The sequence below is a fragment of the Sinocyclocheilus anshuiensis genome, unplaced genomic scaffold, assembly GCF_001515605.1.
Source record: "Sinocyclocheilus anshuiensis isolate Anshui unplaced genomic scaffold, SAMN03320099.WGS_v1.1 scaffold2168, whole genome shotgun sequence".
NCBI lineage: Eukaryota > Metazoa > Chordata > Actinopteri > Cypriniformes > Cyprinidae > Sinocyclocheilus > Sinocyclocheilus anshuiensis.
In genome coordinates this window covers 320,478-343,967 of record NW_015546037.1, presented here as the reverse complement: position 1 = coordinate 343,967, position 23,490 = coordinate 320,478, and the positions used below count along the sequence as shown (strand labels likewise).

General features: G+C 37.0%; 1 protein-coding gene across 3 annotated transcripts in view; it reads left to right on the top strand.

The window, feature by feature from the left end:
- Window positions 1-23,490, top strand: part of robo1 (roundabout, axon guidance receptor, homolog 1 (Drosophila)) — a 335,500-nt gene that overhangs the window by 103,815 nt on the left and 208,195 nt on the right. The window contains exon 3 of one of the 3 annotated variants that reach the window (XM_016499990.1): window positions 10,631-10,717. The exons of 1 other annotated variant lie outside the window; for it this stretch is intronic. In XM_016499990.1, coding sequence (XP_016355476.1) covers window positions 10,631-10,717 — 87 coding nt within the window. Of the gene's footprint in view, window positions 1-10,630; window positions 10,718-21,252; window positions 22,028-23,490 lie in introns of those variants that run through there. One more of the 3 variants, XM_016499992.1, reaches the window with a different exon arrangement.

Sequence of the window (23,490 nt, the reverse complement as noted above, 5' to 3'; positions counted from 1 at the left end):
ATATATCACACACACACACACACACACACACACACACACACACACACATATATATAAATTGTTGTTGCTATTATAAAAAAAATGCTGTTATGAAGTATTATTAAAACTGAAAAAAAAAATCACAAATGTTATTTTATATTATTTATTTTTTTTATACTAGGATGAAATGTACATATATTATTTAGAGTTTTTAACTTTATTGACCAATAAATTAATAAATAAATAAATAAATACATATTAAAGTATATTATTGAAAAATTATTACAAAATTATTATTATTTAAAAATATACTATTTAATAAATTATATATTATTTAATAAAATATTATTATTATTTAAAAAAAAAAATATATATATTTTCAGTTGCCACAGAAATTATTTTATTTTAGTTTGTTGAAATGTATGTACATTTTTCATTAGTTACATTTTCAAAGTATTTTGAAAAAGTATTTACAAAGTATTTGTAATATAACTGAATGACAGCTATAAATTCATAAACACAATGTTACTAGAAAATTATGACGTCGATTTTTATTGCGATTTTAAACCCATTCTAGCTTTTTCAAATGTATCACAAATAATTTGTTCATTTATGTAATTTCTGTTAGCCAGTGAGATACAGGGACTTTGTGTGGATTGTGTGAGGTGTATGGGTGAGTGGTGAATTACAGTAGGGCTGAAGTTAACATCTGTTTTGCGATGACACCGTAACTCATACTGGAACGGTCAAGGACATATAATACTGTTATTGTGTTTGATAACAGGGATATGAAGAAGTGTGTTTGTAATCATATACACAGGTTAAAAGAGGTCTCCATAACCTGAAGGATCACATCTCATCGTATTGCATCCTGTATGTCAGCTAAAAAACTGACAGCCGGGTGGAACACGCTTTTTTCTAATGTTTTCTAATGAGATGCATCTCATTCTGATGAAATATTTCAATTTGTTTTATGACCTGTAATTATGCTGTCACCAGTCCCTTCAGCAAAGACTCAAGCAAAAACAAGTTCAGGTTTGATTATGTGATGGGCTTAAAGAGTGCAATGACAAAAGAGGCTTTTGAAAATACATCAGTTTTTTTCTGCAAGACAATAAGCTTGCATTTTAAAGATTTTCCCAGAGTCTTGACAGATAGTGATAGTGAGTGAAAAAGCACAATAGTGCATAACTTTAATCCAGCCTGACGTGTCAACTTCATATTTCCTTTTTAGGCTGCATTATAGACAGTAAAGTACAACCTCAGCAACATCAGGCTTATCCAGGAACTGCAAATCATTCATAACTCTTATAAATGCGCTTTTCTTAATCACATTATGGGATATTAAATACTTGTGAGTAGGCTGCAATCCCACAAAAGCTCCTCAGATTTTCATAGAATAGTTTTTTTTTTTTTTTATATATTTTGGCTTTTAGTTTTTATTGTCTCGGAAAAGCTATATGCAACAATATTTTGAGGTTTGATGTTTTTATTATTGTATTTTTATTTTAGACAATAAGCTTGCATTTTAAAGATTTTCCCAGAGTTTTTACATAATATAAAGAGTGAAAAAAAAACACACAACAATCCAGCCTGGCATGCAAACATCATATTTAATTTTTAAGTTGCATTATGAACAGTAAAGTACTAAGTTGCAGCTTCAGCAACATCAGGTTTAAACAGATCATTCATAACTCTTATAAATGCACTTTACGGTCTATAATAAATCACGCCATCATGGGATATCAAATACTTGTGAGTAGACCACAATCCCACAAAATACTCCTCAGATTTCCATAGAATTCAAACTCCTTCAGAAGTTCTGCACATCCACATCACTTGTGTTCGTCTTTTGGATAGTTGTATTGTGTCACTGAAAGGTTACATGCAATGATCATTTTTAAGCTGTAAATTTGAGGTTTGATGTTGATGAAATTGTTAATCATAATTGATATCATTTATATAATTTGTTTTATAAATCATAATCTCGGCTTCCCTGATCGCCCACAAACGCCTTCCATCATCCACTGCCCGAGAGCATAAAACATTTATACAGTGTTGATATACAGTGAATTCTGTACAGAGTAAATCTTTCAGTAGGAATTACGCCCACTCTATCCCACAGTCCCCGCAGGTTAAAGATGGCAATTCCATTTAACAGCGTCATTCTCCTTCAGCCAAGATCTTGAGCTTTGAGACATTATTTCCTGGTATGTTGATAAAACAGAGCAGCGTTTTAGGTGCTGGTTTGGGTCTTTTCTCAGGTTTAATTGCTCTAGAAGGGATGCAAATTCTGCTGTCGTACTGTGGTGTCAGTGATATGTGTACAGTTGCACATGTCTGTGCATGTATGCATGCGTAAAAGTGTGCGGATGTGAATGTTTGTTTGTGAGCCTGGAAAAGGCAGATAGGCTCTTGCTGTTTGTTCAGCTTGCCTGACTCTGGATCAGATGGCTGGTGAACTGTGACCAAAGCTTTGAGCTGATAAATCACACTGTAATTATTCTTAAAGTGTAAATGATCTTCTCCGATAGATCTCATTTTTCATTTGAGTGAATAATTTAAAGAATTTCAGTATTCATATTATTGTAATAACGTGATCATTTGAAATCCATAATTCACTGTTAAAGGGTAGTTTATACAAAAAATGAAAATTATATCATCATAGGTTATTTATCTTTTTGAACTTAAAACACAAAAACAGAAACAAAACAAATACCAAGAAAATATTTCATATGATGCACAGTATTTCAAATCTCATGAATTTTAAGCGATTGGTAATTAAAAACTACTTTCTACCTGTATAAATCAATAGAACAATTAATGAATCATTTCAGGGTAAGTGAGGTTAGTACTGACAGTATAAGCCATCTTTCTTTCACTTTCTCCCTCACACATGCAAATAAGTCCAAGAATGTATCATCATTTAGTAGAGATTCTTTTAGAATGAAACCTTGACTCTTTTGCCCACAACAAAGTGCAGCAGTGGTTGAAGATTGATGTGGTTCAGACATGATCATGCGGTAGAATAATGCCGCTTCGAAGCCTGGAGCTCTGGTGAATTAGCAGAGGTTCTGTCACACTCTTAATAAATCTCGAAGAATTCCTTCTGTTGTCATGTTAGCACTTTGCTAATGATGGCAGTGGCTGTAAGGCTGAAAGAAGCTCGTACTGTTGAAAGGCTTTTTCTAATAGACATTGTTTTTGAAGAACCGTGACTTTGAAGGAATGTGCCCTGGATCTCAGACTTTCAGAATGAATGTCTCTGTACGAGTATTCTGTATGGAACAAATAATTATTAACACTACCGGTTTTTAAATAATTTTGAAAGAACAACTTTGCACTCACCAAGGCTGCATCTATTTGATAAAAAATACAGTAAAAATAGTAATATTGCAAAATATTATTACAATTTAAAATAAAGATTTTTGTATTTGAATATATTTTAAAAAGTAATTTATTTCTGTGAAGCAAAGCTGAATTTTCAGCATCATTACTCCAGTCTTCAGTGTTACATGATCCTTCAGAAATCATTCTAATATGCTGATTTGCTGCTCAAGAGACATTTCTGATTTTAATAATGATACAAACAGTTGTGTGGCTTATTATTTTATATTTTTATGGAAACTATGGAAACTTTTTTTTTGGCCAGGATTCTTTGATTAATCAAAAGTTCAAAAGAACAGTGTTTAGTCACTTTTTATCAATGTAAAGTATCCTTTCTGAAAAATGTTCATTTATTAAAAAAAATAAAATCTTACTGACCCCACGCTTTTGAACAGTAGTGTAAATGCAAAACATTATAAATAAATAAATCAATAATATTGAAAGTTCACAAATATACACTTTTAAATTTCAAATATACTTTTAATGTACTTTTAACTTCTACTCTTTGACCTTTTTGTCACCTTTTATTCATATTACAAGAGAACAACAAAGGATGGCATTGGTTTGTATCAAAAACTTGATTTGAACTTGAACCACCAACATGAGCACCAAGGCTCAATGTGTCATTTTAGTGACCCCAAAATGGCTTCTAAGTACACAATTACCTTCAGAGACCAAAAATGTCCTCATAAAATTGAAGAAGAGCTCAGAATAAAACCTTGCAAAGCGTGTCCATCAGATTGAAGGTGGCTTGTCCTTGTGGAGAGCTTCATCATTAATCACGTCTGTAACTCTGGGCTTTTATAACACTGCATTCAGCAGCTGTGCCCTTTCACCACGGTCTTCAGACCCTGAAGTGGCTTTCATTTACTCGCCACAGAAGAGCTTATTGTACCGAGCGCTTTAACCTCTGTGGCCTGAGCGATGCCCATCATGTGCTCTGTTTAGCTGCGTGAGACCTCGCCAGCTGTTCTGGCTTTCACAGGCCTGCCGCGATTTTGACGTAGATTGATAGGATTATTCCTAGAGCACTTGAACATGCTATGACCACCGTGACTCAGTGAGCCACAAGCATTCGCACCGGTGCTAATCAGATGTTCTCATTGTAGAATTCCTGCCTGTTTTGGACAGCAGTTGTTGGATGTGTTTCAGGTCAACTTGTCAGCAGATGATTGGACTTGTTTGTTTGGCGTTCACATTCTTAGTTGAGTATGTGAACAAACACATAACACATACATAATCATATATCCAACCACATCGCTCAAAATAAATGAGGTTGGGAAGCCCCTCAAAGCTAGTCTGTCTTACTTTATTGCTTTATTATCAGATGAACAGTTTTAACTTTGCATTAAACTAAATGGTGAGTGAATGTCATTGATTTATGCATTGACTGCCATTGAACATTTGAATAATATACTTGGCTTTTACGACACTCAACTGGAAGAGTGGATATTGCAGTTACAATTTAATTACTTTTTAATAATTTATTTTTTAATTTAGATTTTTTTTAATTCACATCTTATTGAAATTGGTTGTTGTTTGAGTGATTATATAAGCACACATTTGCTTTTTTAATGTAGGGCCCTATGACACGATGCAGTTAAACCTGGACGGAATCCAGTCATAAAAAATTTATTTATTGTATAATGCTAAATTTTACGGTGCCATTTCAGTTGAGTAAAGCTATCCTCATATCATATACACACAGAAACTTAAAGGTCCTCATGGCAACCCATCAAAACAAAAATTTAGTTTAATTGAAATACACAAGACAGAATTTCTTTTAAAAAATAATTGTAAAAATAAATGAATAAGGCTAGCATTAGAATTTGTTAACAGAACATGCAGAACATGAGAAAAAATAAAACATTTCTAGGGCGCAAAAATTATTGTTAAACTTTTAATTTAAATTGTATACAAAGAAAGATTTGTCATGATAGCACAGTTTGAAATCAAAAGAGATCTCAAAATGAACATGAAGTTCCCTGCGATCTTTTTAATATCTCAGTTGGTTTTCTTGTACAAAAATGAGTGGTGAACAAATGGACACCTCTTGCCTAAGGTTGGCTTGCCTTTTGTTTGTTTTTTCCCGTTGAGAAAGCTTTGTTCTTTTTATGTACTTTTCATCTTATTACGAACTGTAATCCAGTTTGCTAAGATAGCACAGTTTGAAATAAAAAAAGATCAAGATTGAACTCAAATCTTTACATTTTCATCGTTTATGCTTTTTTACATTAGTTGTACAGCTCTACAATACACTGTTATTGTATCTCAATTGTTTCTATTTATATTTCTCCTAAGACACCCAAGGAAAAACATCTGCGAAATTTGAGACTTTCATCAATGTTGAAACTTCACTAATACTTAACTAAGAATTACATTAAGTCTCATATAGGCTATAAAAGAGTAGTAAAATGTGGGCCAACACTAACAACCTCAAGAGTACTATAGATATGTCTATGGCCTTAGCTTATTTAATATCTAGATGCCAGATGGTCTGGTTCTCCTAAGCTCTCTGAAACCACCATGTAATTTCCCATAACCATTTCTCCCTTGTTCCCTGTCTGTACGTCCCGTTCAGAAGGAAAAGCTCTTCTGTAGTCTCTCATTATGATGCTTGGTTTCCTGCCCACTGTGTGGACCGCAGTGCCCTCATCTGCATAATCCCTCCCTTGGTACTTTTCAATAATACGGGAGCTAATCAGACCCTCAGAGAACCACGGACCCTGGTGTGGTACGGCTGGAGCCCTGATGATATTAACTGCTGGGCTGCTTTCTCAGAACTGGATCTGGTATTATCCAGTTCTGCTAAGGCTAGCATCACTATTATTGTTGCTCCTACTTGGTTAAAGATTTTAACAAATTCCTAAAACTGGTGTGTAACTTGAATGATAGTTGTTGGTGATTCTTGCACAATTTAAATATAGATAAATAATGACTAAAATAAAATAAAATTTGAGTTTTGCACATTTGGATTTTAGACATAAAATGTATATATTGGGGGCATATTTTATAGGTCTGTATTTGAAATCTATACCTGTGACATTTAACAAAATTGAATTGTTTTTGAGACATTTGTATAGATTTTATAAAATGTTTATTTAAAAGTTAAATGTTTCTTCAAATTTCAACTTCAACTTCAAATTGAACTTCAAATTCAAAATTGTGATATTTAAAATGTCAGAAATTCAGATTGTACATAAACTGCAAGAGAGACACCTATGGAAGCCCGTTTCCGACACTGAATAAAAAATAAAAAAAGGTTATTGCGACTTTTTATCTCACAATTCTAACTTTTTTCACAGAATTGTGAGATATAAACTCGTAATTGTGAGTTATAAAGTCAGAATTGCGAGATATTAAGTCACAATTGCAAGATAAAAACTCGCAATTCTGACTTTTTTCACGCAATTGCGAGTTTATATCTCACAATTCTGACTATAGAAGTTTATATCTATATAGTTTATATCATGCAATTCTGCAGAAAAAAAAGTCAGAATTGCAAGTTTGTATCACACAATTCTGAGAAAAAAAGTCAGAATTGCAAGTTTGTATCACGCAATTCTGCAGAAAAAAAGTCAGAATTGCAAGTTTGTATCACAGAATTCTGAGAAAAAATGTCAGAATTGTGAGATAAAGTCACAATTACCTTTTTTATTTTTTATTCAGTGGCAGAAACGGGCTTCCATAGACACCACATTTTTATATTTTTTACACCTTTATATTTTATATTCTCTATTTATATTTTATATTATTTATTTTATATTCTAGATTTTTTTAGGCTTCAGAACTTCAAATTCAAATTTCTAAAGTTCAAAATTTCAGAAATTCAAATTGTACATAAACTGCACAAGAGACACCATATTTTAAAAAATATTTTTATACTTCTATTTTATATTCTATATTTATGTAATATTCTGTTTTATATTCTATATTTTTTTAGGCTTAAGATCTTCAAATTCAAAAATTCAGTAATTTAAATTGTACAAAAAACTGCATGAGAGACACCATATTTTTATATTTTTTATACATCTAGATTTTTCTAGCTTCTTACTTGAATCGTTTGGTGAAGACTTTGACCAATTTAAGCAAAAACAAATTGTTTTAAAAATTGTGGTCTCTTTTTTTTCTCTCAGATTAGAGTAGTTTGCACCACATATCTTTAGAATTATAGATTTTTGCTTGTTTTACATGGGCACTGTTGGATTGTTGCTGGCACAAGCTGCATATGATTATTGCTACAGGTATCAAGCAATTGTATTAATTTAATATCTTAACACGTCCTTTAAACAAGCTTTTTTACATTCTGAATCTATTCATAATCAGAAATAGTATGTTCTCCATGTGTGTTCCCTTCCTCTTTCCTGCAGACCAAAAGCTGTGTCCATCCACACAATCATTCAACATAATCTTTGGTAATTTGCAGTCTGGTTGCACTGTTCACATATTTCTTTCTCTCTGCACGAATTAATTTATGTCCAGCTAAGTTAATTTGTGTGACTTAATTAAACCCCTTTCATAAATCAGGGCTTTAAGCTGAACTAAAAATGAGAAGTTGCTATCAAAAAAGAGGTGTGTTAAAGTGTACCGATTAACACGGTAACTCATTTTCTTTATAATTCCCTTGCCCTCTCCTGCCTTAAAAAATAATTAACCGACTGATGGCAGACTCAACAAATGGCCTTGATTTTTAAAGCCATTAAGATGAACGAATTCAATTGTTGTTGTTGTGTTTATGTTGGTTGTCTGGGTCCACTGTTATTGAGCTAGTATATCACCGTCTCCTTAAATCAATAAAGCCAGAAAACGAGAAAGCAGGGTGTGTGTCTGAAAATGAGCGGACAGCCGGGGCTTTGGGGTGCATGGGGAACATCCTTCTAATGGGCCCATGTAGACATGTCAGCTAGCCGCATAAGGTTTGGTTTAATTAGCCATCAGGGGAGGCAGGGCATTTTGGACTGGTTTGTGTGGATCAGGGCCATTTGAATCTGAGGGAGCACCAGGTTTTTGTTTGTGTGTCCTCCAGGGCATCTGGGCACACCACCTGTTAATGAATCATGAAGTATTCTCTCCAAACCCACCATAAATCCATATTCTACAGTAGCCAGTACAGTTTTGGAGCTAGAATGTTCAAGGTTTCATTGTCTACATTGATTCCCCTTCAGGGTATACAATATTTGTTCTTTTTTTTAATAAATACAGGTGCATCTCAATAAATTAGAATGTCATGGAAAAGTGGTTGGTTGTGCATCTTTTTCTTCCACACTTTTTCCTTCCACTCAACTTTCTGTTAACATGCTTGGATACAGCACTCTGTGAACAGCCAGCTTCTTTGGCAATGAATGTTTGTGGCTTACCCTCCTTGTGAAGGGTGTCAATGATTGTCTTCTGGACAACTGTCAGATCAGCAGTCTTCCCCATGATTGTGTAGCCTAGTGAACCAAACTGAGAGACCATTTTGAAGGCTCAGGAAACCTTTGCAGGTGTTTTGAGTTGATTAGCTGATTGGCATGTCACCATATTCTAATTTGTTGAGATAGTGAATTGCTGGGTTTTTGTTAAATGTGAGCCAAAATCATCACAATTAAAAGAACCAAAGACTTAAACTACTTCAGTCTGTGTGCATTGAATTTATTTAATACACGAGTTTCACAATTTGAGTTGAATTACTGAAATAAATGAACTTTTCCACGACATTCTAATTTATTGAGATGCACCTGTATGTTTGAGCTTTCTATTTTCCAAAATATTTGCTGTAAAGATGTTTAGCATTTGTGTGTAGAATTTTGTGGATGTTGGTTTTTCCAGTTCTTTGGAATTCTGTGAGTTGTGCTAATTCTGTGTAGAGATTACATATTGAATAAAAAGCTTTAAATGTGTCTATGCTTGTAGACCTGGTATTAAAATCTTATTTATTGATTCATTTGTATTACAAAGAACTTGGGTTTTGAGGTTTGAACAGAAAAGCCTGATGGTATGGTGAAGTCAATATGGTGTCTATACACAAACAGACAGACTCAAGTAAATGTGTGAGTTCTATGTGTTTGCATGCTTGATGTTAAATGTTCATGAACTGTCCTTTAACATTGCTAAAAGTGCACAAATGTTGTATTTGGAATGCTTGAATGCTTCCAACACAAGCTAGCCAACAGTCTCATGATGGTCACGACCTTGGGATCCTGTGAACGTACTCAGTGAGGTGTTTGTTGAGAATCTGCCATCTCAGCATATAGCAGGCTAAAAGTGTCATTTCATTAAATGCATCAACAGAAGTGCTAGCTAGTGTGGGCCCAAGCCATAAACTAGGCATTTGAATTCTCCTGAAAATCATTCAAGCACTCAATTATGACTTTGAAATGTTGAAGGATTAGCAATATTTGTTAGTGAGGTTTAGCGACAGGGTGAACGAAAGGACAGACAGTGGTCACACTTCCCGAGCTCTAAGTGCTCTCCAATGACTTCCTTTTGTTTTGCCTGTCTGCCGTTTTATCTCCGTAAATGATGCCAATCTTCATTCACGGCCATGATGGTCCTGACAGGATGCTTCCCAGTCATCTGGCCCATTCTGACCCTCTTTATATTAAACAGGCCCCTTCACCTCCCCTCATCCCAAATTAACCCCCTGTCAGTTCCCAACAATGGAAGTGGGCATGGCTCCAGTCTGATTTATCCCACACTTCGCCATGATGGGGGGCATCTGCCACACCCCCTGCCCGGTCCTCCCTTTCTAAACCAGGCGTGGAGGAGGGCTGTCAGTCCATCTTCCAGAAAAGCGACATGCGCTGATTGGGGAATTAGTTTAGTCAATTACTGTATACAGATCTAAATAGGGTGTGTGTCAGTGACTTTGTGTGTATTTGCAGTTTGGTCGTCCTAGTTCTGCCCATGCACTGCAAGAGGGCACACACCGTCACTCCTCAGACATACACATAGACGTTCAGGGCTAACTGCATCTCTTTAGGCCTGTGAAGAGAAGGAAAATGCCATATTTAGGACTTGCGCTCTTGGGATTCTCCAATGGATTAATGGCTAAAAATTGAGTAACACCTTGGAGCTTCTATATATTTGTTTTGGGGAAGTTTGAAGTGCTTTCTTGACTTGATAATGCAGTTTGGAGGTTGCAATTGCAGACCTTTCAAAAGTCACTGTCTGCAGAGCCTAGTACTGCTCATCTGTTGGTATCAGGGATACTGGGGCGCTACCGTGTCGCCGTTGGCCCAATACTCTTTGCTCGAGGACTTAGAGTCTGTGTTACTTCCAACAGACACGGGGACTCAGGAGGGGACTAGCAATAGGGCCACAGAGGCCCCCACTGCAGAACACGATGACGACAACTCTCTGGGCTACACAGGTACTGCTTCTTTGCTCTTACCTAAAATACTGCTTTATATTTACCCTAGAAGGGCTTCTCTCAAATATCTTATTTAAATAACGTTTACTTTATTGTGGGTCTTTTCGTCTCTTTCATGAGCTTTTGACATTTTTGTAAGATAAATTAGGGGTTGCCTGGTGATAACATGAAGTTTTTATGGAGATATGACCCGTTTCAGATCCAATCATTGCAGGTCCTTCTGTAGAGTCTCTTATTCTTCCTGGATTTCCATGGACTTTGCATAACCTTCACCTTAAGTCTGTCGATGAATCTGTATCGAGTGAGGTTTTACCATTCATAAACTGTTTATATTCTTTACAAATGTCAAGCTGTGGAAATTGGACACCCTTTCTATGTTATTTTCGGGAGAGAAGCCTAGAACGTTCTGACGCTTGTGACATGAAGGAGCAGAGTCAGCCAGAACCTCAATTTCCAGATTAAATGCACTCAGATGAGATGAGTCAATTGGTGAGAGAAGATCCCTGACCCTTTTTGCTTAAGTGGAAATAGAGTTCACCTTCTAGGGGCCAAAGCAGAGAGTCTCCTGCAGTGAGTGTGGTGTTATGTTTGGAGAAAGCTTGCTAACATTCTGACCTTCACTGGAGCAACAAGTCGATAAGTGAAAAGGCGGCTTTGGCTACGTGGGTGATCCAGTGGAAGATGAGAATAGCTGGTATAGAGCATAGAAAATGACACTACAGCCTCAAGAGAGCACTCTGTTTCACAATCTCACAAGGACAGAGATACGGTACAGATTATATTTATAGCCTGCCTGACTGTTATAAAAATTGTTTTGTAATATCTTTAAGTTCTTACATTGAATTAGTCTTTCCAATTCATAATGCAGTTGTAGAGCTAGAGTATTATAATGTTAAGTGCTGTCAGCAAGCATAGCAAACTCTTCAGTTACTTTTAAAACATTCATAAACATTTACAGAGCTCTTAGATATTACTGTAGCTCTTTGTTAGAATCTGCCTTCATAAATACACTATTGTTTGGGTTCGGTTTAAAAAAAAAAGTCTCATGCTAACCAAGGCTGCATGTATTTGATCAAACACAATGATATTTTGGAATATTATTGCCATTTTAAATGACAGAAATAAACGTAATATTTTTTCTTCGATGGCAAAGCTGAATTTTCAGCATCATTAGTTCAGTCTTCAGCGTCACGTTCCTTCAGAAATCATTCTAATATTATGATTTGGTGCAGAAAACTTTCTTATTATTACCGATGTTGAAAACAGTTGTGCGTAATATTTTTGTGGAAACTTGAATGGATATTAATCAGATTCTTTGATTAATAGAAAGTTTAAAAACAGCCCTTTTTAATGCATAATTGTTGAATAAAAAGTATTATTTTCTTTCAAAACGGAAAAAAAAAGATGGAAAACATTGATTGTAATTTGTTCTGGTAAAAATACTGGACCAGTAATAGTTTAAAACAGTTTATCTGCTTTATATTTATGCTATTTATCTGCTATATTATAAATAAATAATGCACTCCTTCTCTTGCATCGCCTTTTTTAAAGTCAGTTGTGCATCATGTTTCTGTGTATGTAGAATGTTCCAGATAAGTCACTTTGGATGTTCTATTTCAGTTTCTAAGGCAGTTGAAGGGGGTTTTCAACAGAGCTTTTATCTTTGTAGACTACTTTTGTGCAAAGAATGGCCATGTAGTTCTGTCTCAAAAGCCCTCAGCCCCAAAAATGAGCATCAAAGATGCATCACGTTGGCTTCATTTTGTATAACTGTTTGTGAAAGGCAAACAGATCTCTTGTAAGAGCACTGACATGCTATTTATTCCAACTCTTTGGAAAAGAGACTGTAGGGAAGTAGGAAAATTGAAGGTCAACACAGCAAATGTTTGTCCAGACATCTTTGGCATTTCAAATATATGCCATGAAAGCTTTCTGTACCTCTTACCCCTATCGAAGATTGAATCTTGGAAATAGAATGAAAAGCTATGTATTGGGTGGTATGATAAAGAATTTCATCCATTTGTGATATGTAGTATTCATGCATCTTATTGCAACAATGCTGCACATGCTGCCTAAAACCTGTCTGTGGTGGTTCCAAATGCACCTGGTTGTCTGGACGTGACAGTCTGAGACTGGATTAGTCCCGTCTCCTGTGCATCCTCATTATGGGGTCCTGCTCAGGCCTAGAGTCCTGACCTTGAAGGCCCCACAATCATTAGTATGACCGCCTTCCTAATGCCTTGTATTATTAGGGCTATGGTTTCTGCCTCAGGGACGTGCAAATGCAAATCTCCCACACGTTCGGGGTTAAATTTTCCACCCCTCGTGGAACACAAGCACTCTTACAATGGAGCTTATCCACAAAGCATATTCCCCACAAAGCGTTCGCTTCTCCCCAGGGCGGAAAACATGGCAAATGCGGGTCCTTCCTTTAGGTCCGATCCCACTTGAGATGTAATTACCTCCACCGCAGTCAACCAGAGGGTTTTCTCCACAAGAGGAGAAGATGTGGGCACTTCTTATATTCGTTTTTCCCCATCCAATCTCTTTTCATCACAAATCCTAGAGCTTAACTCGCCCCGTGTCCCAGGAAATAGGGACATCAGGCTAAACTCTCAATGCTGAACCAGGCTAATTCTGTCAAGAGCGACTGGAGTGCTGTGGAGAATGAAAGGAGAGGACTAGTTGGAGATAAGAAGCTGGTGGTGCTGAGGTTCTCATTATTCTGCAACGGGATAAAGAATTTAAATTTGTTTATTATTGCAGCTGAGATTAGTATGGGTGAAGGAATACAAAATGGTCTCGGCGTTGCCAAGTGCTAGCTAAGCGCCATTTGGTATACAAGATTAAATGGCTTTCAAAATTCCAAAGAAGCAGTCGTTTTTAAGCTTGAGTCGTAAGTGGCATGCACTTTCCTCAAGGAAAAAAGATGAGAGGGAAAAAGAAAGTTCAACGCCCCTGTTTTTGTGTTGAGTCTGGAGGTCCATATGGTCCCCTCGTGACTGTCAAATGAGTTTGCACCCGATTGGTAGATTTGGGGGAAAAAAAAATATCTTGCTGGAAATGCTGACATGTAGCTTAGAAAAATTCTGATGCACATCTGACTAGCATTTAAAATGTAATTTGCATTTATTCAAATTAAATTTGAATACGGCAGAAAATCACCCAAAAATCCTTGAATAACTCAACAACACTACTTTAGAACTCTCCAAAACTTCCCAAACAAGGGGGTGGCTGGAGAACTTTCAGCAGTGCCAGGTGCCACAGGCAAAGTTATGAAAGTGTATCCAAACAATCACACATTTTACATTCACACTGTATTTCTCCCACATGCTGTTTTGTCACGGAGGAGTGAATGTGTTCAGTCATCACAGGCCGGACTCTCTGCTCGTTGGGGCATGAGAGTGCGCAGAGGGTGAAAGTTCTCACTGAGTGTCATAAATCTGCATGGTACCTGCTCCCCCACACTCCTTTGGCGCGTATTGTGAGGTCAGTGGCACCGCATAAACTGTACATCATATTTATAGTGCTCATCGCTGCAACCTGCGTGTTTTGGCAGCTGATGGCAGCAGGGAGACAGAAAGAACCCTTGCGGTGTTTGTCGAAGAAAGGACATGCTTTTAAAAGCAGAAGACGTGAGAGAGGGAATGTAAGAAGTTTGGGAGGTTGAACGTTGGAGCATGTGGGAAGGAGAGTGAGGTGAAAAGTAACTTTTTTGGCCAGTACTGTAGAGATCCGTCTCACATGTGAGTTCCAGGTGTTAGGCCATGTCAAACATGTTGTAAATCCACCCGTTTGTGGTGCAAATAAATCCACTCGAGGGAAATATATGAATTTACACATGCAGTAGCAGATGTTTTTGTACGCCAATGTGATTTGGAAAGTAAATGCTCAAGAATTTGTCACTTTCTCTGTAAATCAGAAGGAAGCACTGTGTGCATTCCTAAATCAATCAAATCAAATTGAAGTGCAGGGTTTTCAATATATTTGTTTCTCCGGTTGGGTCATTCTAACCAGTCAAAAGCCATACTTGCTTCACTCTGTTAGAATGAATATATTAGACTCCATTTGAGACTCAATTTTCTGGTGTTGATTTAAATGCGGCATCTTGGTTTCTTGGGTTTTTGCAAGCTGGAAAATGGATGGAGGCATCACACCTTTGCAAAGGCAAATCAAACTTTAGATTCGCAACTCTTGTGCGTTGACGTGTAATGACGTTCTTCCTTCATCCCAAAGATTGGCAGTTAATTCCACTTTTTTGTAAGACCCTGTATTTGTATCAAGAGTAATGTGGGAACAATCAGCAAAAGTGCCACTTGTGCTTTCTGCACAGTCATGTTTTAATCATTACTCAGGATACATAGATTTGATTGAGGAATATCCAGTTGTCCTTGCTGCAGTCTAGTATAAAGTTCCCCAGGTTTGTTCCTGCTCTTGCTCTGTGCGGCTGCGTTAATAATTCAGCAGGACTGCTGGTGAGGGTCTTGTCCAACAGCTTGCGAGGCACCGATTGGTCGAATCCCCCGTTGTGAAGGTGGGGAGGGCACATGGAAGCCAAAGACAAAGGCACTATTTGGCTCGGTTTCTCTAAGACAGCTTCTCCTTTCATTTAAGCCTCTCCAACCAGTAAACCAATTAAGCCAATTACGCATGAAAACACAATGCATCTTGTTCTTACCAGTCTGCATAAAGGATACGGAGAGAGCAAGGGGACGTGCTTCTTTCTGATGAGGCTAGTTAGAGATTGGGACAAGCTGAAAAGTCCCATAGTCATCCGAAAAACCATTGCTTCTCTGTTAATGTGTCTGGATCCTGTCGGCCTGTTACTTCTGGTGCACTCATGCATAGCATTGTGCAAATTAGATGTCGTAGAGGTAGGATCATTGTCAGCATATGTGAAACCACATAAGTTCTGTCCAGTTGTTTTACCAATACACAGGTGAGACGCAATTTCATATTGTTGTGCAGTTTTAATTGTGATCTTTACCATTCTCATGCCTCAGATTCTAGTGTTTCTGTCTCTAGAAAAGATACTGGGTGTTAAAGGGGATTCAGCCCACGCAGGCAAGCGGAAATGCAACAGCCTGTTTATCCACTAGCCAAGCTTTTGTCTCCCAATTGCGGCGTAATGCAAAGCTCCCGCGTTCTTTTGCACTTCCCTCATTTTGCCGTCTGTCTTTTTTTTGTAATGTTAGTTGTGGCAGGGTTCTGCATGGAGGGCCTCTCTGAATGGCGAAACAGATTTGTTCAGCTCGCCCCCCAACCCATCCACCCCCATTTCTGAAAGCACAACACAGGGTTTGTAATGAATGAAGAGAATGTCCTTTTTATGCTGTTTTCGTGCAATTCCAGTCCTTCGTTCTTTGTGCACTTTCCTGCCGGATGTATTTTTGCCTTCATTTGCCCAAGAAATGTGTAACTCTGTTGTGCCTCACCTTTCTATAGCTTTTTTTTCCCTTTAAAAGTTCTAAGCATTGATTAAATGCATATTTTTTGTTGCTTAACTTTTTTTGGTTGATGTTTTAATGTGAATCTGCGGTTGAACCGTATCCTGGTTGCAACCCAGATGGCCCTCCAAGAGACATTCTTTCCCAGTGACAACACTTGCGCTGAAGATGTCCTGAGAGATCGCCCGAACCTAGCTTGGTTGTTTCTTAGCCAGGCTGACAAGTCACGGAAGTCTTCTGCTTGGAGGAATCTCTGGGAATGACAGGGTAGCACTTAGCGCCCCACAGTGTTTCCCAGCCAGTGTGGCCTCGTGTCAGAGGTCTAAGGGCAGAAGCTCAGCGACGTCCTCACAGGATTCACTTCTCATCTGAGGTCCAGATTTGTCAGTGGCCGTATGGAGCTGCTCTGTATGCATTATGGCAGACAGGCAGCTGTGTGATCTGCATTCCTGTATTTCACTCAGATGATTTGCTGTCTTTCATTATAGCTGGGTTAACACGGTGACACGGCAGATGATTTGTATCTTCCTGGCAACTTTTTTTTTGATGATCGCTGAGATGATCTTTTTTTCCCTTTGTCCCCAGTTTTTTGAAAAAAGGTGACTACGAGTTTTTATGGGATTAGGAAAACATTTTCTCTAAAAATGTCAACCACAGTCATCTTACAATGGTTTAGAAGATAATCATTCTATAATGTGTCATTATAAAAGGTAGGAAACTCTGGAAATTATCTGTTTTCAGCACCTGGAGTGAAAAGGAAGCATTAGCATAGTGTATTGAATTTTAAATAAAGTCTGTAACTTTGTTGGTAAACAAACATGATTTTGTTCTCAAGGACAAGATTTGAAAAGTTTTTAGTAGGAGTGTTGGAGGATAATATTGGAATAGGGTGGCACTAACAGCCAACAGACAGTTTCACACGATAAAGGGACATGCATTGATCTAACTAAATATTAGGGCTGCACGATAAATCGAAATGGAATCGAAATCGCGATTCGACAGAAGCTGCGATTGTCATGTGTATCTTTCAGTGAAGCACGGTTCTGTGATCAGCAGTAAATCTCCATCCAAAGGCCAGAGGGCGCTCTTGCGCTGAAACTCCAAATATGCCTCGCAGAAGAAACCCAGAAAATGCCTATCGCTGCAGCGGAATAAACAGAAGATTTAACTGCTTTTATTGATTCAACGTGACTAATAAACACATGATTATGACAATATATGGTTTATCTGAGTTATTATTATTATTATAATTTTCATTAAAATAAAGTATATTTATAATGCAATGCCTTTATCACTGCGTAGAATACTATGAAATATGTTGCGTGCCTTATTCTGTGTAAGAAGCCACATCATCTCACAGAAGGATTTTGAGTTTGGAGTAAAAAATATGTTATTAAATGTGGTATTTTCACATGCTTTCAGATGGAGCAGCATTTACTTCACAGAGCCGTAGTTCACTGAGAAGCTATGCAAACAGCTGTCATTATCGTGAACGATTTCTTCGATTTCATAATCGCGCAATAAAATCGTCTGCAGTTTTTTTTTGCGTAGTCAGTGAACTACGGCTCTGTGTAGTAAATGCTGCTCCATCTGAAAGCACGTGATGATGATTTACTGCTGATTACAGAACCGGCTTTACTAACAAAATGCGCATGACAATCGCATTCAATTAAACGTGCAGCCCTACTAAATATATAACGAAATTACTTATTTCAAAATGTTTAAGCTGGTTATTGCAGTGTTAACAAACAAATCTGTAAAACACCCCTTAAATCTTGCCCAGGCTTTCCTGAATGAAATCCCAAGATGCACTACTCCCCTCCCCGGTGAGATAAAAATGTGACATTTTTCTCTTTCATGTTTGGAAAGCGAGTTTTCTTCTCTCTATGGGGAGTATTGTTCTTGGAGAATGTTTTTGTTTTAGCCTGTGCTGTTTTGTTAGGTGATGCTGCTTGAAAAGGAGGCGTAAAATAGTCTTAGTCAGGGGGAAAGGGAATGTGTTTCTCTCTCGCTCGCTGCGTGTGTCAAACTCTCGCCCCATACCGATACAGCCCAGGGTTGATTAGGGGGGTCCGTCCATGTTGAAAGAGACGCCCCAGCATGGAGTCCGAAAGGGACCCCTTTTTCTCTTACCCACACAGAGGCATCACAAGAATAGAGAAAACATCCACCAAACCTTGCTTTGAATATCAAACAGAGCAAACAGGATTAAGGTTATTATGTGTAAGATATTGAAATCCGAAAAAGGGGAGTGGCCTTCGCTGACCATATTTTCTATAGTGTCTCTGTTTGAGCTTGGCTCATTAAAAAAGTTCCATCATGTGGTGAGATAAGAAATAAAGCATCCATGACAGGGAGTGAGGAGGTTTCGTTTGATTTTTGGGAGGATTGGGATTAAAAGCGGGTCTGGAGTTACAATACCTAGCGAATTGTTTTTTTTTTTTGGATAACTCTTGGATCCCAGAAGGTCATCTGATGAAGGGAAGTTGGTGTGTTAAAGTAGATATTCGTTTACCAGCTTCATTTAGCGAACTTTAAAATAATCTAATAAGCGTCCACCATGGAGTCCATTACTCTGGTCGTTTCTGTTTTGGCAATGTTCATCATGATGGGCGTCCAACATGGAGGAACTCCAGGAGTTCCTCGCCATGCAAGCCTCAGGAACCCATCAAACCATTGGTGTAAGCGTCTACGAGGAAGCTCGTTAGGAGACCATCACGGTCCGACGACACCTCGTCATCACAACAGCAAGGCACATAAATGCTACCAGGTCTTCCAGAGTAAGTTCACAATAAATGCATGTGTCTGAAATGAGGGTTAGATTAGCACTGAATTATGCCTGGAGTTTTATGTTTGTACGCTGATTCAAAGTCGATGTACAAGTTGTTTCATGCTGCTATGAAATGTTGAGCTCTTTTGATGAGGGTTTAGCACTCAAATGAACAATATGTTAAATCAATGAGCTCAGGGTTTTTGTTTTTTCAGTTTTTAAGGGTTCTGGAAATGCTACACAGGAGGTTTGATGTAGAGAAACAGGAGAATTGTAGTTTGGCTGTCCTTCTGTGTTCTTAAAGGACAGGTGAAGGACTGATATTTGGCTCAGATGTTGGACGCACTCTTCTGTCTCCTCAGCATAAAACTGCCATAGCCACCAGTATATTAGGCTGTTTGACACAACTCTGGACTAGTGAAGGTCAGGAACTTTGGTGGCAGAATGGATTTAGAATATAGTCACAAATCTTAGGGGAAGCTTGGTGTGAATGGACTGTTGTTTAGTAGTTTAGAGATATGCCTGTTTAGTTTTTTTTATTTTTTATTTGGGGGTTATTATGAGGGTTTTGGCATACTACCAGGAGAAAAGATTAGACACACTGCACTGAATTTGTTTCAGATGTTCAACTGTTAATATCTTTGATTGTGAAGTTAAAAAACCTTTGAATCTAAAGGCATTTTTAAATGGATGACTTGGAACAGAGAGTGTATTTGTGGTAAATTTACATTTTTGTCACTACATAATTCCCATGGCATTTGTGTTCTTTAGTTTGAATAATTATCCTAAAATGTGGAAACTACACAGAATAAAGAATGTGTAGATATCACATTTTCACTGGTACTACAAGTATATATTAGAATTTGTATTAAGTTGCAATTACAATTTTAATCATTCACAGTCCTGTCTGGTTTTCACTGTCCTATATATTAAAAAAGATAAAAGCTCAGGGACAATTTTAGGATTTAGCCTTAGCCCCTTGCTTGAGCATATACTGATGTGGCTCAGAGGAATATTTCTGGCTTTGCAAAAGGTTGTGCATTTTACTCAGAATTACATTTTGTCTGTTTGTTAGTATATTTGTTGTGGTGGATCATTTGATTACATTCTATTTTGTGAATTCACTGGAGCGGAGGTGAATTTAGATGAGAAATGCATGTGTATGCAACAGATTTGTTTAAGAATTTAAGAGGGCCAGTGAAGGAAAATGAGGTACAGGAACACATGCAAACAGACATTAATTATAATGGACTTTTAGATTTAAGATATACAATTGTAAAGTCCCCAAAATATGTCTTAGTTATGTTCCAATAGCTGCATTTTTTGTATTCTAACATCTCTTTGAAATTGGCTGCAGTGTAGTGGAGACCAGCAGAGGGCGCTGTTGGGTTACGTATGGCGCGCCTGTAGATGAATGTGGAGAGTCGCACATCCCTGTACAATTACTCCTTCAAAAGACCTTTTCTTAAGTAAAACATTAAAAAATAATAATAAACCACAACCTTAATAGAGGCATATGAGTTCAACAAATGCAATTTTGTAGATAAAGACAAACACGCACACGAACCAATGTGAATCCCGCCTTTCCAATAGATATGCAAATAAACTACTCCGTAAATCCACATAAATGCGTCGCCTTTTAAAATAATTAAGAGCAAATTATTCTGTTTCACCAAAGCGGGGAATGTCTTTTAAAATGTAAATTCATTAAAGTTTGATCAAACACACTCTTGCCTTGAGGGAACCGTTTCGTTCACAGGCGAAGCCGCGCTGAAGAGGTTAATCAGTGTTGCCAGATTACTCAAATGTAATTACTTGATTTTATTCATCTGCTTTTTTGTAGCATAAACTTGCATAAAATACACCATGGGTCTGTATTACGTTAAAGTGCTCCTTAAAAATAAAGTGTCCTTTCAATAATATATCCTTTTACAAAAATATTTAAAATGACTTATAATGACTTAAACAATTTTTTGTACATTTGTAAACATTCTATTAGCTAATTTCTTTTGTGTGTTGAATTACACTGTGTTTTTTTTTTTAAATCAAGCAAATACAAGTTACTATTAGTTACTAAATGTTAGTCGTTTTAAACATTTGAGAAATGCGAAGTGCACACGTTTTATGAAAAGACTTTCTAAAAATAAATAAATAAAAACCAAGTCGATTATAAGCGGAACTGGCAACAGTGAGGTTGATTCTCCTTAGGAACAATCCATTGTTCAGTCCTCGGAGGGGGAGCCTGGGACATACCATGCCGTTTACTATTCATGCTGTTTGAATGAAGTACCGTTGTTTCAAATCCCCTCAGCCCGCAGTGACGGGGGACCTCAATGCATAGATCCAAATATTGAAACACTGAGGGGAAAAACTGAAAGAAGAGGAAAAAACAATAGAGGGGAAATATTGGAATTACATTTGAATTTACAAAGCAATGGAAAAGTGGAAGTGATCTACATCCAATGGACTTCAGTCAGCAAATTCTTCAGCATCAGCTTCTGCTGTTCCAATGGAAACTGAAGTTTCTGAGTTCGAAATGACTTATTCACGTTGTTTCTGAACGATGTGACACTGGTCGCTTTTCTAGGCTGGGGACCTTATTACATTTAGAACTTTGGAAAAGAGTTCGAGTTCTTTTCTTTTCACTGGCTTTCTATGGGCTCTTTTGGGATGCGATCAGCGGATACAAAGTGACCAGCTCTGCGCTTGCAGACTTATAATTCCTTTGGAGGTCATTTCAAAATATTGCACGGTTTTTTAAACTTTGTTTACGATTGACCTCGAGCTTTTCATTCATTTTGGACTCGTGGAGTGCGTGTTTGAATACAAATAAACTGGATTACTATCAGATTAACGGGGACCTTTACAGAAAAAAAACAGCAAATTTGCGTTACACTCAAGTATTCTGGAAAACAGAAATATATTGCATTTGGATATTATGAAGGATCAAAAACGCACAAAACTCTGATTTATTTTTTATCTTTTTTTTATTTTTGCGGATTACACACAGTTCCCTAAACGCGAATATTTGAACGATGACGGGCAGAGTTATTGGATTCGTGCTATTTATCGCAGTTATTCACATTTGCACAGGTACGTACTTTTAGTTGAATAATCAATTTTGAACGAGCACTTTCAGCAACGTTTCTTAAAAAAAACTCGAGTCATGGTTCCAGTGAAATGGGGTGAACGCTTAACATTTGCGAGTCTTTCAATACTGTGGTGATAAGTTGCGTATATAGCCTAAGTTTATTTGACTCTGTTTTATATGTGACTCAGCTGTATCATTTTCAAATGCTCATTACCTACTTGGCGAAATGATCACGAAGTTATTTTTCTACACTGTATCCCCGCATTTATCATGCTCTGCTAATGTAACAGTGGTACTCACTGAAAAGCATGATCTTGATTAAGAATCAAAACGTTTACTTTGCTTTAAGATCACGATGTTTCCACAGACTTTAGCTAAGCATATGAGAGCATTAGTCTAAGTATCCCATAACTGTGCTTTTTATTTGCCATGGCATTTCAAATCTGTCATTGAGTAACTGCTAGCCAATTCTCGTTACCTTTTAAAGTTTTTGTACAGGAAAAGTGAAGAATGAGAACGGTTTTGTCTTTCTTTATGGTGCTGTCCTGTCAGTGTTGCTCCAGTGATTATATGCTAAATCAAAGCCAATGTAATTTTTTACTTCAGTCAGCATTGGTTAGAAACAGCGCTCCCTTGGTTTTGACTGGAAAAGTCATTTTGGTTAGGAAGTGTTGGAACCCTGAAGAAATTTATTTTAAAGTCTTCTTGTTGCAAGCCGTGTTTTTTAAGGTGTTAAGAAAACCACCATTGAGGTAGCCTACATTGTGGATGCCTTGCTTCCTTAATGTATTTTGTGGTGGTTATGCTAAACCTGTTTGTCTTGTTCTTGAGAATAAGAAAATCATTTGTTGCTTTAACCAAGCATTTGCACAAAGTTCACTTTGGCTCTTGAAGTTTATATTATTTTATTATTCATCCTTCATTGCTTTATCATTATTTTTACATTCACCATTCTCATCGCCACCCTTTGACTTTCATTAATGATTAATCATTCAAGTCATTCTTTTTCTCTATTTGCAGTGTTGGGGGTAACGCATTACAAGTAACGCAATCAGATTACTTTTTTCGAAGTAACTAGTAAAGTAACGCATTACTTTTTAATGTACAAGAGAATATATGAGTTACTTTTTCAAATAAGTAACGCAAGTTACTTTTTTTTTCCAATTTATTGATTGACAGCTCTCCAGTCCCCATGTTGAGAGAAATCAGAAGATGTTACTGTAGTTCTAAAATAAATATGAATATGCATTACTTCATATCACTCACAAAAAAAAAAAAAAAACACAGATTCAATATTCCTCAAAATGAATAAAAATAATGCACCTCAGAATATGATGCAAACCTGCAATAATTAAATGTTAAACAACACAGCTATCCTTTATGTATTTAATCCCATTCTATTAACCAATGTCTTTGCTTCTGACCTTCGATGATCCAGTTCAACCATACTAATAAGCAAAAATTA